Source organism: Colias croceus, chromosome 11, assembly GCF_905220415.1.
Source record: "Colias croceus chromosome 11, ilColCroc2.1".
Classification (NCBI taxonomy): domain Eukaryota; kingdom Metazoa; phylum Arthropoda; class Insecta; order Lepidoptera; family Pieridae; genus Colias; species Colias croceus.
In genome coordinates, this window is record NC_059547.1 from 5,257,155 (window position 1) to 5,272,728 (window position 15,574).

The 15,574-nt window shown below is 34.5% G+C and overlaps 1 protein-coding gene across 1 annotated transcript; it reads left to right on the plus strand.

The window, feature by feature from the left end:
- Window positions 1-5,510: 5,510 nt before the first annotated feature.
- Window positions 5,511-10,331, plus strand: LOC123695720 (protein masquerade-like). The gene is made up of 7 exons (XM_045641629.1): window positions 5,511-5,660; window positions 6,479-6,636; window positions 6,819-8,121; window positions 8,199-8,351; window positions 8,638-8,806; window positions 9,083-9,279; window positions 9,520-10,331. The coding sequence occupies exons 1-7, from the start codon at window positions 5,600-5,602 to the stop codon at window positions 9,909-9,911; spliced, it is 2,433 nt and encodes an 810-aa protein (XP_045497585.1). The 5' UTR covers window positions 5,511-5,599; the 3' UTR covers window positions 9,912-10,331.
- The last annotated feature ends 5,243 nt before the right edge of the window (window positions 10,332-15,574 follow it).

Genomic DNA, 15,574 nt, shown 5'->3' on the forward strand with positions numbered 1-15,574 from the left:
GTAAAGGTCATCAGTCACCAGGCATGTCAAGAACCGTGATATCAAGATATTTGAAATTTTCAGAGATGTATTTCTGTTGCCGCTATAACAACGAATACAAAGATTTTTAAATGTATTATACAACAAAGTGTTTTTTGCTAGATATTGACAACAAGTAGACGCTTGACGGAACCCTCAGTGTCGCGAGTCCGACTCGCACTTAACCGATTTTTATATTTCTAGAAATGCTTGCAAGTTTATATGCATACAATACTGTTAATTGAAGATAGTTTATCGTAGCAGTGAGTAAAACTCTCTCGTACATGTTCTCAGAAACGACGCAGGTGCTTGATCCTTGTGTCGTACTTATGATTTTTAGTTTTCCTAGAACGCAAGAAGGTACGAAGTATTCACTAGTTATACAAGCTGTGAAAAACTAATAATAACAGCTAAGAATTTAACAACAACAATCACATTTCAAAATAAAAAATACCTACAACATTTTGATCCCCTCTAGGATTTTATTATTTATTATAATCTTTTGACTCATTAATGAGAAAGAGTGAGTAATAAAAGGTCGCGTTAGAGTATTTCTATGATCAAAGTTTGTTAAGTAATAATTATATTTTTACCTAAGTACATATTTATCAACTTAACTTAAAAAAATACGCAAAGCTTTTAACAATAAAATATTTAAAATCACAAAAATGATTGTACACTTACTTATAAGGACGATTATTATATTATCATTGGATAAGAATGTTGTACATCTTTGTTTCATTTTGCGTTTCAATAACCACCCTTTTATTTACCAACTAGCCAAAACTTAAAATCAAGCGTGTATTCTGAAATCATCTATCCATCTCAGTTAAACTCCGAAATTGATACTACGTAAGGGGTTAGAAACGACTTCTGTTTAAATGTTTAATAAATTAATTTATCTAAGTTAATGACTGTATTTATCTAAGTTAATGTAAGTACATTATAATAAATCAGTGTAGTATTTCTATAGTAACTACTCCAATAGCTGCTTTCACAACTGCAGGATAATATTATTTTCTGTTTACGTTATCTCTTACTAACAATTTTACAGATAATAATCTACCAGGGACATTACCACCCAGTTAAAAAACCGGTACTTACTCAACACATATTTGTCAAAGTTTTAAAAATAAAAGCAATTTAAAAAGCAAAAGTTGTCTTTATGTCGTTGTAGTTTAGGAAGCTTTTGATTGCGGTCCACCGACAGTCGCGCTCGTAAACCAACTTTGCCGGGGTTACGACGCAACGTAATTATAGGGATTTCTTAATGGAATCACAGCCAAAGCCGTGAGTAGCCATTAAGCTAAATAACACTGCAGACTTCTGTAGATAATGCATTTAAAACTTGTACCACGGTAGCTTGCATGAATTCGAACACGCAAATTGTATTTAATGCAGCAGCGGCCAGCGATAATAATAATTAACGAAAATCTTATTATTTTGCTTAAAGCTTTATTCTACGAATTCATTTCGCAAAGATAAACCACAACACCATTTCGCAAAGATAAACCACAACACCAAGTCGTCCAAACTTTCAAAATTTACGCGCAGTTATCTCTTATGCTAATAGTGAACTGCAAAACTCAGATAACAAACTGTTAACCATGGTTCCTGCATATTGCGCATTTATTATTAAATATTCGCAAATACGATAACTGCGCCTACATCTACGTAACGCACCCCATATAAAGGGCGAGTGCACGCTATTCGCAAAACTTCGAAAGGCTTCAAAGAGAAAATCGCATGAAAACGGTTGCTTTGCTTACATTCAATGTTTGTTTAATACCTTAGTAGCTACTTAGCCGCAGTGTGTCCTTGCCTTCTTGTCTCCCCTTTCTGGAGTGCAACCTAAATAAAGCCGGCAGGGTCGCGTGTTTTATTACAGCAATTTTATAAACGCGAGGAGAAAGTAATCTTCATAACTTATTTACTGGATAGATGACTTTAAAAGGATAGCGAAAAAAATATATGAGGGTTAATTATAAGGCTGTAAAATTTTCCATTTCTATATTATATTGTCTTTGATGGTGTAATTAATGGAAATAATTAAGGATACGTAATTTGTTCCAATGCTCATTTACTTTATTACCTCCATGTACCTACATCTACGGCTTCTCTTTGATTTATTTTCCAATTGTAATGTTCAATGACACTCGTGTCTCGTAGCAATTTATTGTTTTGAATATTAATTAATTCGGTACTATTAACTATAGGCTACATTATACTCATTCGATATTATAGCGTTATATAGAAAAAGTCCTTCCAAATTAAAAATATGTATCTTATCGGATAGACCTGAATAAAACATGTTCAAAATAAAAATAATCCGTAAACTCATTAAAGGGACCACGGAAAAAAACTCCCACGTCAATTTTGTTCCAGTATTATTTTTTAACGACGACGTCTAATTTTCTGCAGTTTTAAATGAGCGACAGTTGAAAGTCCTCAGGAGCACTAGCAGTCGTACTCGTACCTGGCGCCAGTCAAAAGATCATTGTGCTGACAATTGTACTGAAAGCTAAAAACGTGAGAGCTCTAAGAGCGAAAACATGGAGCCATAGCCAGGGGAACCTTTCAGGCTAAGTTGAATAGCGGAGTGTTTCAAATTACGACCTGGGCTTTATGGTGTGTGAAAACATTCTGGTCTATATTATTTCCCTTTTTTAATGATAATGACGCCATGAATTATGGGGTATGAAAATATAGCTGTAAGAGTTGTCATTAAGGAACATGAATGGTTTATTGCATGTTTAACTTATTTAAAATCCTATGTTAACAAAAATTACTTTAGTATAACTATCAGTGCCCTCTTGTCCTTCATCTAAGTTCCGCTTTTTATTTACTTTTAATATAAACTTGTGAACGATACAGAAAAATGAATTCTTAACAAAATATCAAGCAGACAAAATATTTTGTAAATATTTCTTCCTTAAATTTAATATCGCATGCTAGCATATGTTTTCGACACGTATTTGAGCACCCCACAGAATTGCAAATACACTTTTGTTTTTAAATTTCATATTTAATAAATATGCGCATAAAAGGACTTCATAAAACGTAATTCGAGAACCCTGAGCCATTATTTCATTTGAGGGTTTGAGATAGTAAATTCCAAACATTATTAACTCACTTTTAGCGTTTACGAGGAGAAAATGTGTTTTACGTAGGAAATGAATATTACCTCGCTTCCGAATTAAGACAAATCGTTTTAGCAAGTCGACGGAAAACATCAGTGAGATTCGCTTTGAGACCTTTTATTGAATAGACGCCCTTATTTACCAAGGTGAGAAGGGAGAAACGAATATAAAAGAATATTTCGAGCACCATCAGATGAAAACAAAGTTACTTAAACTTGAAGTTATTTGTAGGGTTATACGTTTTCCCGTGAATTAGATGCTTCCTTTCAAAGCAATTTTTTTAAAATGAGGAATTGGAACAAAGCTTCTTTTGTTATATTCACGATTTATAGCAATACAACCCCGCCTTTCTTATTAATTTTGCAAAAAATACATACTTTATAAAATATCTAATGCCAGCGTTATTTAAAAATTTTAAATACTGCATTTTTCTAATAAATAAATAATGTTAAATTAATATTTAGGATTTAATAATAAGGATTGTTTCAAGGATAACAAAACTTAGTTTTGCGGCTAAAATAACTTTGCGATTTTTTATTTTCATTATAAGTATTCCAGATTTTTATCTTTTGGTTGAGTTTCAATAAGTATTGAATTCGCATGTATTATTTGCATGGAGTGGTTACATGCCACAAAATTAGTCTGGCAAGAATCAAAGTGTATGAAGTACTTTAACAGTACTCAAAATTGTCGGCACCCCTCACAAACCACCCTCGGTTATCAAGCCATTAGAACTAAGTAGCACTCACTGTATTGAACCTAACCTGAAGTTAATTGACAGAAAATAGGAAACAGATTTTTATAAGAAATCAGAGTTGAACAGAATACTTACCTACTTATTTGTTTTATAAAACATTTTTATTGTAACTATGATATTAATAATTTTAGGAAAGAAAATAACTTTATTCGTGACATATTCTACAAAGATATTAGAATATATGTAGCAGTTATTTTGTCGACACATAAAAACTTGTTATTACTACAAGCCTTAAGGATTTAAAGTTAAATTATTATTACTTCGGAAGAGTAACAAATTCGATTAAAGACGAGTGCGGATTTGAACCAAGTTTCATCTTTTAAATACATTTATGTGAGTTTAAGTTACATGTTGCATTAAGCCTCTTGGGGTTTAATATTACAGAGATATGTAATGGAGATTTAACGAGGCAGATATGGTAACGACTAACCTAATTGTGAATGCGTTTTTCATTATCATCATTAATAATGAGCAGAAAATAAATGAATGTAATTAATTAAGGACAGCTGTTACACGTTAAAGTAGAATTATTTAAGTGCTTATGATATTTAATTTGCAATTGCTATTAAAAAACAAGGATGTATCTTTATCTTATTTTGAATAAGTAGCTATTGGAAAAAAAATACAGTCTCATTGTTTTTATAAAATATGTGCTTGTGGCAGAAAGCGCTGGAGTCAGGCCGCTGCGCTGGTAATCGTTTTGGTAATCTTTGGCGGAGGCCTATGTCCAACAGTGATCGGACTGCTGTAAAGGCTGAAGCAAGGATGATGACTACCACAGTACCACTGCGTCCTATTCTATTATATTTATTCCTGCAGTCATCCAGCAGTCGCATAACTTATTTTCATGGTAGGTATTGTTCAGTGCAGTTCAATAGAACGGTATACTAATTTCATCCACCTTAAAGTTCAGTGAGAGTAAACTAACGATGGCCCATTCTATTTATTCCGTGTGTCGTTCCGCAAAGGGCGTTCAGCTAATTGAATTTTAGACTGCCCCGGTGCGTGCGTGTCTCCGTTTTCGTTTTAGCATTCCACTGACCAATTAACAAACACGGCTATTCAATTCACTTTGCGAATTTGAAAACTACAGGCGCTCAATCGTCCGTTGTTTTATTCGTTGTCAATTGCACAGTTAATAAAACGTCGCCAGTCTATATGTTGCGAGTCTAAACGAAGTGGTCTGCTATAAAATCAACACCATTTTGTAATGAACTAGACAAAATATCACTCACTTTTCATAATATATATCTACTGGACACTGGAACTCATCCTGGCTATATTACGTAGATTTTCTTATACATACACAAGAATTGAAGAATCGTCTGTTACTTTCGTTACCCATATCTCATCTATTCCTTATCACACGTTCCGATTATCCGCTGACGAGATTTTAATATTGCCATCTAGAATTCCCATGCCCTATTAAAAACAATAGGAAATTTATACTTCCTTTCCAAGAATCAACTTACTAATTATGAAGGTATTATGTTGTTTTCATCAAAACTATTAATGAAGACACAACGTCACGCAATTAGTGGCAAATACCCACAACCTAATACCCTTCAATCAAATGACAATTACATAGGCATTTCTATTATGCTATAACAGTCATTAATCAACAAGGTTCTGAAGAACACACGGAAATACAGATGAATTTGTATTTACTTTTTGGTGTTTTACAATGAAGTGTCCAGTAGTTGTATTTTTGATTAAAGTGTTATTGGTTCATGGGCTTACAAAAGGTTAGTGAGATTTTGATTTTTAATACCTACTTACTTAAATATTTCAGAAAAAAAATAAAGTCACATATTGTAATTAAGAAAAGAAAAGAAAGATTGTTGAAAGATGTTCATGTTGATTGCTATTTTAAAGCTGAAAAATTGATAATTTTTGTCATTATTAATTTTAATTTTTAAAACTTTTTTAATATTATGTAGTAATCGTTGTAACACTTAAGGTTACAGTTATTCAAAATCACAAATTCTGTTGCTCAGTTGAAAATACTAACCAGCCAAGTTTCCAGACTTTAGTATGAACACTTTAAGATATAACTTCGACTAACTAATTTGCCAAAATAATGTACCATCAAACTAGTCTTGCTGGAACTTCATCGAATGCTTCGGTGAATTTCGACATGCCATAAATATATTTTTGTCTGGAAATTTTATAACCCAACTATGCATAATTTAGGAATAAGTTGTTTTATACTTCTTACGTGTCATTTTGGGAAAACAAATACTCATATATGATACTTTTCTAAACTCTAAAATCTAAATTGATCTAAGCACAAATAAATTTAAAAACTGAAAATATAATGCTTTCTTTGAAAAATGATTATAAGTAGTATCAGTGAATGGAATATTTCTATTCCCTATATATTATTTAAATGAATTATTTATGAAAATGAATGCATTATAATATTAAACTATAGCTAAAGCATATTAAAAAAATCACAAAATTAGAGGTTTAAAAGAAAACGTTGAGAAAATGGTCAAAAATATAATATTGTATACTTACCTGAGTAGGTATTTATTAACTTAACGATTAATATTACTTTTAGACTTATGTGAAAAATGCATACCAAAAGAGCAATGTCCAGCATTTTCAAATATGGATATACACCAACAAGAGTCATGGATGCAGCAGTTTCCTTGCGACGGTCCGATACATAACACTACGTCGATCTTAGGATTCGCAACTATTGCTAAAGGAGACAAGGTACTCTTTCCTTGTTTCATTATTATCTGTTTTAGTTAGTTTTGTTTATAAATAGTATTTCCGAGTGAACTTTTGTAAAAGAAAAATAATTTTGGGAAAAGTTGATTGTTAGTCCAGAATGATTATTATTATTCACGTAATACTTTCTTTCCTTTAGTATACTTACCATATTTTATTTTCAGGTTTGTTGTCCTAGCTCTCAGGTATGGGGTGTAAATCAATTAAACCAAAATGCAAAAATAACAAAGAGAAATAGTAATAATACAGCGCTAGTGCCTGAATATCAGCCATATAGGAGAAATCCGTTCTTATATGGCAATCAAAATTCACCAAATGATCAAAATGGGTTTGGAAATCCAGGATATAATCCAAATTATTATGGTAATCAAAATTATCCAAATCAAAATATGTACAGGCCTATAGATAACCAAAATCCACGAAACTTACCCGTAAATCAGAATATGTTTGGACAACAACAACCCAATGGTCGTGGGCAATTTAATCCAAATTTACCAATAAACCAAGGAGGCTACAGAGGCCAAGAAAATTTCCCTCGTAATCCGGGATACTTAGGAAATGATCAATCTCGCCCTGGTAATCAGAATCTTTACGGACCTCAACAAAATTTTCCAAGAAATGCAGGCTTTCCAGGCAACCAAAATATGTATGGAGGTCAACAGAACGTCCCGGTGAATCAAGACTATCCTGGTAACCAGGGTGGGCCCTTAGGAAGTCAGGAAAATCCGCCAGATGGTCAAGGATTTTTAGGCGGCAATCAAAATACCCCAGTTGGTCAAGGAATTTTAGGTGGCAATCAAAATACGCCAGGCGACCAAAATATTTACGCAGGACAACAATACGTCCCTGGACAAAATAACATCAACGATGTACCAAATCCAGGCAATGCAAATGGAGGTCTCCCTAACCAAAATATAGGAAATCAGTTTACTCCTGGTAATCCAAACATATATAACAATCAACAAAATATAAACAGACCTTCTTATCCTGGTTCAAATGTAATAAGCAATCCATGGGCAAATCAAAATACGCCTGCATATCAAAACAATCCACAAACAAACATTCCCAGCCAAGTGCAACCAGGAGTGATAAGCCCAAGTACACCTGCATTAAACAATCAAAATCCATACTACCAACCAAATATTCCCAGCCAAGTGCAGCCAGGAGTGATAAACCCAAGTACACCTAAATTAAATAATCAAAATCCATACTACCAGCCAAATATTCCCAGCCATGTGCAGCCAGGAGTGATAAACCCAAGTACACCTAAATTGAATAATCAAAATCCATACTACCAGCCAAATGTTCCACGACAGAATCAAAATCAAAATAACTATGAAGATAATATAGGAAATGAAAATAATCAAAAGTTAAGCCAAGAATGCAAGAGAATGAAGTCGAGTTTTCCACCCAGTCCCGAAACAGGATGTTGTGGTAAAGATATGTCTGATGCTGAGAGAATCACAGGTAAGTGTATTTGGTGGTGTCAATTATAAAAAAGCTTGTTGACTATAGTAGTATTTATATTTTGTCTTTATGCTAAGATTTGCAGAGCCTTCTCAATTTATTTGCACCTTCCGGAAACAACTGGAATCAAGCTCGGCAACCGCAAGCAAAAAATTGGCCAAATTACCAGAGAAGGAAAAGATCTGTAAATAATGTAACAACTCACGGGACACTTGAAAATAGAATTGCAGGTATTATTATTTATTACTATTACAATTTCTAAGGCAGCACTGCTAAAAATTTTTTTTTCTGTTTATTATATTATATTTCTTATCTAATTTTAAAGCCTTTAAGTAATATAATGAGGAGTTTATTATACTTTACAAAGATAAAAATTCTGGCACTCAAAAAATGACTTTCTCGTGTTCTAAAGTTCAAAAATCTAATCTTCTTTCTACAATAGTTATTTCTTAAATATATCACTTAAATATGCATGTTTCATATTGTTACCTCACCATTGTCTTTTATTCTTGCAAGGAGGTATGGATACGGAGCTAGACCAATTTCCCTGGACCGCACTTTTGAAGACGACCTTTGATTACGGCGACAAGACTGCTGCATTCAGTTGCGGCGGATCATTAATTAGTCGGAGATACGTGCTCACCGCCGGCCATTGTGTCTATGAACCAAAGGCTAGCATTAGCGAGTAAGTACTGCCTAAATTCTGTTGAAAATTAACTCACTCTCAGACTGGCGTAATTTCAAACGTCAATTTCATTAAAGAATAGGAAATTAGTATGAAAATCGGTATTGAGACCAACCTACAACTTACAATAAATTACTTAAATTATTATTAATTATTTCCAATTTTCGAGCAATATATATTATAATAATTGTTGTTACTGTAATTTTACTGTGAATTACATTTCTATTTACAAAATATAATGATACTAGGTATTATAATTATAATGTTACCTTTCAGCGTCGAAATAACGCTAGCTGAATATGACAAACGCACGTTTCCAATAGATTGTATCACGGTGTTTGGTGGAGGCAAGGAATGTGTCAGGAACATCGTATTACATGCTGAAGATGTTGTACATCACCCCGAATACGATGACGATCGGCTTCTAAACGATATCGCTCTTATCAGGCTCAATGCATTGGCGCCATATACGCGTAAGTAAACTTTCATACGTTTCTATACATGTTAACCTTTTTGGAGCGAAAGAACGTATCGGCAATGACTTACCTCCAGCAATAATTAGGCGCTGATAGCTCGTTCACTCACTCACTTCTTTGGCGTAGCTTTCGTGTTATTTTTGCTATATCTTATTGCGTAAACAAAATGATAGTCAATAAAATGATAACGAATGATTGTTTTTAATTGTTGTTAAAATTACCGTACACTTATTTCAGGATACATAAGACCCATCTGCCTTCCAACCATCAACATTGACTTACCAGAGTTCTCCAACTTGCCTCTCGCCGTCACTGGTTGGGGACGTGACGGAAAGTACCTCACCAACATTAAACAATCCACTGTCGTACATTTAATACCACCAGAGGACTGTATGAAGTCATATCCTCATCTAACCAAGTCTCACATCTGTGCTGCCGGTCGTACAGGCGAAGATACGTGTAAGGGCGACTCAGGAGGTCCTCTCATGATGTTGTATAGAGATAGTTATTACGTCATCGGTGTTGTGAGCGGGAAAAGAGCTGATACTCCATGTGGTTCCAAAGTTCCGTCACTTTATACCAATGTCTTCCAATTCGTGGCTTGGATTCGAAGTACAATTAGAGAATAAGCGACTATTGAAAATACATATTGTATTTTATGTATATTTTAGTGATTAGTCAATCAACTACCTCACGAGTCAGGTTCTATAATATTAGTTAAGTATTAGCATGATCTAAAAATTAGTAAATTTCACGACCTGTGTTCACGACGAATTATAAAACTCATAAAAACGTTGCAATACCTAACTTGTTTTTTAACCACTAATGTTTGACCCAAAATTAAATTATGTAATTTATTTTTAATAACACTAATTTATAGAGCAATTTATGAGGATTAGAGAAAGATTTAGAGAATTTTTATGAGACAAAATGAATAAAATTTTATCAACTAAGTAGTATCTGTATTATTTTGTATGCATAGCTGCGATGTAGATCAAATAATTCAATTCAAATGCTACCTGAATAAAATATTATTATTTACTCTCATGCATTTTAGATTGATTTCTTTTCGTTTTATTCATCATAGCAACTCAGTTATTTAAATATGCTTTTAACAAAAATAATAAAATGTTCGAGTAAGTTTGACAACTGGTAACATTTTGGATGCGGTGCGAATATACAAAATTAGTTTTCAACTTGCAACTTATTTACTTAGTTTCAGATGATAAATTATGTGAATACCGCTTTTCTGAATGCTAACTGGGATATTAATATTGAAATCGTAGGGAACAGACAGGAGGTATGCAAATTACAAAATATTTTAACTTTTGCATTGAATTAACATTGTCGGCGAATCTAACGACAGCATATTTTACAACTATTTTATTTTTATTCAGATGTACGTACAATATTTAAATGAACTTAGTATGTAAGATATATTATATTATAATGTAAAATTATGCATTTTAATTGATGTTTTATTTTATGTATTAGCTATAATGTGTACCTATAGCTATAACGATTAAATTGTATTAATAAAACCTTATGTATTACAAATAAGTGTTTGATTTATGATCGTTTAGTTAAATGCATCAACACCATTAGGAATAATTATTAGGTATGTATAATTTAAGGGTAAAATTAATTATTTATATAAGAGAAACTATTGAACTTACCCTCCAACAAATTCCAAGTTCATAATCATTCAGCCATCTTCTTAATTTTGCTTGAAAAGTTAGTATCTATGTTACCCAGATATCAATTTATATCACTTAAGTGACCACGTAGTCCAAAATTTATTATCAATTTATTTGATGCAATGCCATTACTCTAAACGCACATTTCCGATACATAAAGGACAAATATGTGCCCCTTAGTCCTTTCGAAGACCATTAAGCGTCACGGGAAACAATCCAGGCGGGGTACACTTAAATGAACAAACACTATTATCAGAAATGTTGCCGGGGGCTCGTAGATTTCCCAAGAGGCCACTTCTCTTTAAAAGTGTCGGTCGAATGACCGCCGTACCACGTAAAATCTTAAAGTTATACCGCGTGAAATTATGGTTGCAACAAATTTTGGTCAAAGCTTACGGGAATCGCCGATAAACCGAGGTTTATCGTCGTCGTTACAAATATTATCTTCTTATTATTGTTGCCATTTTACAGTTTCATCTTATTATTGTTGCCATTTTACAGTTCCTAAATATGGAAAGATAGGGTGTATTCAGAAAGAAAGCTTGAAACTTATAAGCGCTTATCGGTGCTTGTCAATGCTGGTTTTGACAAGCTTGTCAATGCTGGTTTTGACAAGCTGGTTTGAGCATTGACAAGCGCCGATAAGCGCTTATAAGTTTCAAGCTTTCTTTCTGAATACGCCCTTATACACAGGGCCGGATCTACCCATGGGCTTTATGGGCTGCAGCCCAGGGCCCCGAGGTTAAAAGGGCCCCCATACCCCGATAAAAACAATGGGCGATAATTTGAAAAAAAATCTGTAGTCGGTTTTCGAAAAAAAAATTGATGAAAATCGCATAACTACCTACTTCAATAACTTTTGCTAACATGTACATAAAAGGATGTTTGCATGTTGATTTTCAACTTATAGAAAATAAATCTCATTTATTGAAACTATTTGGTTATTTTATATAGGTAGTTATACATAATAATAACTAGCTGCGCCCCGCGATTTCACTCACGTGGCTCAGATGTTGTTGGTCTTAGCCTGATGATATAATAGCCTTCCACTATAAATGGGCTATCTAACACCGAAAAAATTTTTTTATAACTTTCAACGTACTATTAAAAATTTATATACTTATAAACATTTGTCATTTTTTAACGAAATGCGTTATTGAATGCGTTTTAACTCTTATGTACGAGCCCGAACGAGTTATGGCCAAGTCATGTAAGGTTAAATTAGGTAAGAATCTCGGAATTCGAGATACCCAGCTGTAAGTCTGTAAATACTTATACAGGGTGTAATCGTTAAGTGCGCACAGGCGATTTTTCCGTAAGTATTACAGATAACAAAAAACTTTAAACTGATATCGAAAGTACTTAACCTTATGAGTAAAATGGCCGTAATAAATTTTTAAAAATAAATCGAGAAATATCAAAAAAATTATCTTTAAACCCTCCCATACATTAAGTATGAAATATGAATATCCTATATACATTTAATATGAAAGATTTTAGCTTTCTTTTTCTTTTTTTGGTTTTCTGCTTTAATTACTTCGCAAATTTGAAGTGGCATTTTCCACGCTTTTTCCGGACATTTTCACGCATTTTCCGGGACTTTTACAGGCATTTTCCGGGAATTATCCAGGCATTGCCAGGCATTTTCCGGATGTCCCCGGAAAATGCCTGCGTGAAAATGTCCGGGGAAAAAGTGGAACATACCTGGAAAAACCCCGGAAAATGCCTGGGAAATGCCCGGAAAATTCCTGGAAAATATCCGGAAAATGCGTGAAAATGTCCGGGAAAAGTGTGGAAAACGCCTGGAAAACCCTCGGAAAATGCCAGGGAAAAGCCTGGAAAATATCCGGAAAATATCCGGACAATGCGTGAAATGTCCGGGAAAAGCGTTTTAAATGCCTGGAAATCCCCGGAATACAGGGGAGTTGTACTTATTACTTTACAGGTATTTCCCGGAAAATGAAAATTCCCGGAAAATGTCTGGAAAATATCCGGAAAATGCCTGGGAAATATCCGGAAAATGCCTGGGAAATATCCGGAAAATGCCTGGGAATTTCCCGGAAAATGTTTGGGAAATGCCCGGAAAATGCCCGGAAAATATCCGGGAAATGCGTGAAAATGTCCCGGAAAAGTGTGGAAAACGCCTGGAAAATCCTCGGAAAATGCCTGGAAAATCCTCGGGAAAATGCCAGGGAAAAGCCTGGAAAATGCCAGGGAAAAGCCTGGAAAATATCCGGAAAATGCCTGGGAAATGCTTGAAAATTCCCGGAAAATATCTGGAAAATGCGTGAAAATGTCCGGGAAAAGTGTGGAAAGCGCCTGGAAAATCCTCGGAAAAGGCCTGGAAAATCCTCGGAAAATGCCAGGGAAAAGCCTGGAAAATATCCGGAAAATGCCTGGGAAATATCCGGAAAATGCCTGGGAAATGCCCGGAAAATCCCCGGAATACTGGGGAGGTGTTTCCCGGAAATTACTTTACAGGTATTTCCCGGAAAATGAAAATTCCCGGAAAATGTCTGGAAAATATCATATGAAAAATGTCTGGCATTTTCCGGATATTTCCCAGGTATTTTCCGGATATTTTCCAGGCTTTTCCCTGGCATTTTCCGGGCATTTCCCAGGCATTTTCCGGATATTTCCAGGCTTTTCCCTGGCATTTTCCGAGGATTTTCCAGGCGTTTTCCACACTTTTCCCGGACATTTTCACGCATTTTCCGGATATTTTCCGGGCATTTTCCGGATATTTCCCAGGCATTTTCCGGGAATTTTCATTTTCCGGGAAATATCTGTAAAGTAATAAGTACACCTCCCCTCTATTCCGGGGATTTCCAGGCATTTTCCGAGGATTTTCCGGGCATTTTCCGGATATTTCCCAGGCATTTTCCGGATATTTTCCAGGCATGTTCCGGGAATTTTCCGGGCATTTCCCAGGCATTTTCCGGATATTTTCCAGGCTTTTCCCTGGCATTTTCCGAGGATTTTCCAGGCCTTTCCGAGGATTTTCCAGGCGTTTTCCACACTTTTCCCGGACATTTTCACGCATTTTCCAGATATTTTCCGGGCATTTCCCAGGCATTTCCCGGATATTTTCCAGGCTTTTCCCTGGCATTTTCCGAGGATTTTCCAGGCATTTTCCGAGGATTTTCCAGGCGTTTTTCACACTTTTCCCGGACATTTTCACGCATTTTCCGGATATTTTCCGGGCATTTTCCGGGCATTTCCCAGGCATTTTCCGGATATTTCCCAGGCATTTTCCGGATATTTTCCAGACATTTTCCGGGAATTTTCATTTGACCTTGAAATTAAATAGTTGCTTAGACCCTACCATATGTAGGTTTTGAGACAACTTTTAGGGTGTCAATATATAACTATTTACGTTTTACTACTATGTATTTACATTGTGATCTAACAAAAGACTTGCAATGTGATGACCAATAAAAGAATTTGCAGCACAAAAATGGAGAAAGGTTAATTTCTAAATTATTATTTAAATAACATAACTGTCAGATTCTTTTACTAATTTATAATAAACTAGTGGTCTGCCCCGGCTTCGCCTGTGGTACATATTTTGCAATAAAAGGTAGCCTTTGTCCTTTCTCGGGTATCAAAATATCTCTATACCAAATTTCATGCAAATTGGTTCTGTAGTTTAGGCGTGATTGAGTAACAGACAGACAGAGTTACTTTCGCATTTATAATATTAGTATGGATGAATAACATTATTTTATTATTTTTTTATATTATCTAAATATGTATAAAAAAATTACGTGTTAGGTACTTTGTTTGTCCGCGATAGACTCCTGAATTAATAAAACGATTTAAAATCAAATTTGAATATGTTAAAATAACAAAATTGCGAAAGTAAGTATTAAGAAAATATGAACATTTCCAAAGGCCCCTGGGTAGTTTCAGCCCAGGGCCCCACAAGTTCACGGTCCGGCCCTGCTTATACAAATACTTAACCACCATAGCAATAAAATCCCCATTAAAATATGCGTCAAACGTCAGCCCCCCTAGCCAAGTGGCTTTCTGTAGATACGTATCTACAGCTTACGTCAATCCCATACATTCGTAGTCTATTCTATTGAACGCTACGCTAACAGAAAACCACTTGGCTATAGGGGGGCTGGTCATATTGAAAGCTTGCTGCAAGCCTTTGTTTGAGCCCTCAAATCTTTTCCTTTTTCAATTCTCTAGTTTTAGGTAATACTCAGCCCCCGGAATCACAGACACAATAGAAAATGTATTGTGTCGTGGTCCGATCGGGCCGCTCGGGGCTCAAATACCTGAAAGAACACGTATAATTTACTATAATAAAATCGATGAGATAAGTAGAAAAACATAATAATTATGATAAAATAAGGTGTAACTTTAATCTATAAGCAAACAAACTATTAGCTTCCAAGATACATGCATGAACAGTTAATAGATAAAGCTACTATTAATTGAGTATTCTTTCACAAATTGACTTGTAAACAGAGCATAAATTTAAATGTATAGGAACTATTTTAATCAAGACAATTTGCAATTAAAATAAAACATAGCATTAAATATAAATTTCAAATACATTTATTGCACGTAACATGCATTTAAAA

Bases quoted from the DNA above. Each gene is read 5' to 3' on its own strand.
- LOC123695720 (XM_045641629.1), top strand. From the start codon at position 5,600: ATGAAGTGTCCAGTAGTTGTATTTTTGATTAAAGTGTTATTGGTTCAT. The intron at 6,637-6,818 runs GTACTCTTTCCT...TTTTATTTTCAG, and splicing joins CTATTGCTAAAGGAGACAAG to GTTTGTTGTCCTAGCTCTCA. The intron at 8,122-8,198 runs GTAAGTGTATTT...CTTTATGCTAAG, and splicing joins TGATGCTGAGAGAATCACAG to ATTTGCAGAGCCTTCTCAAT.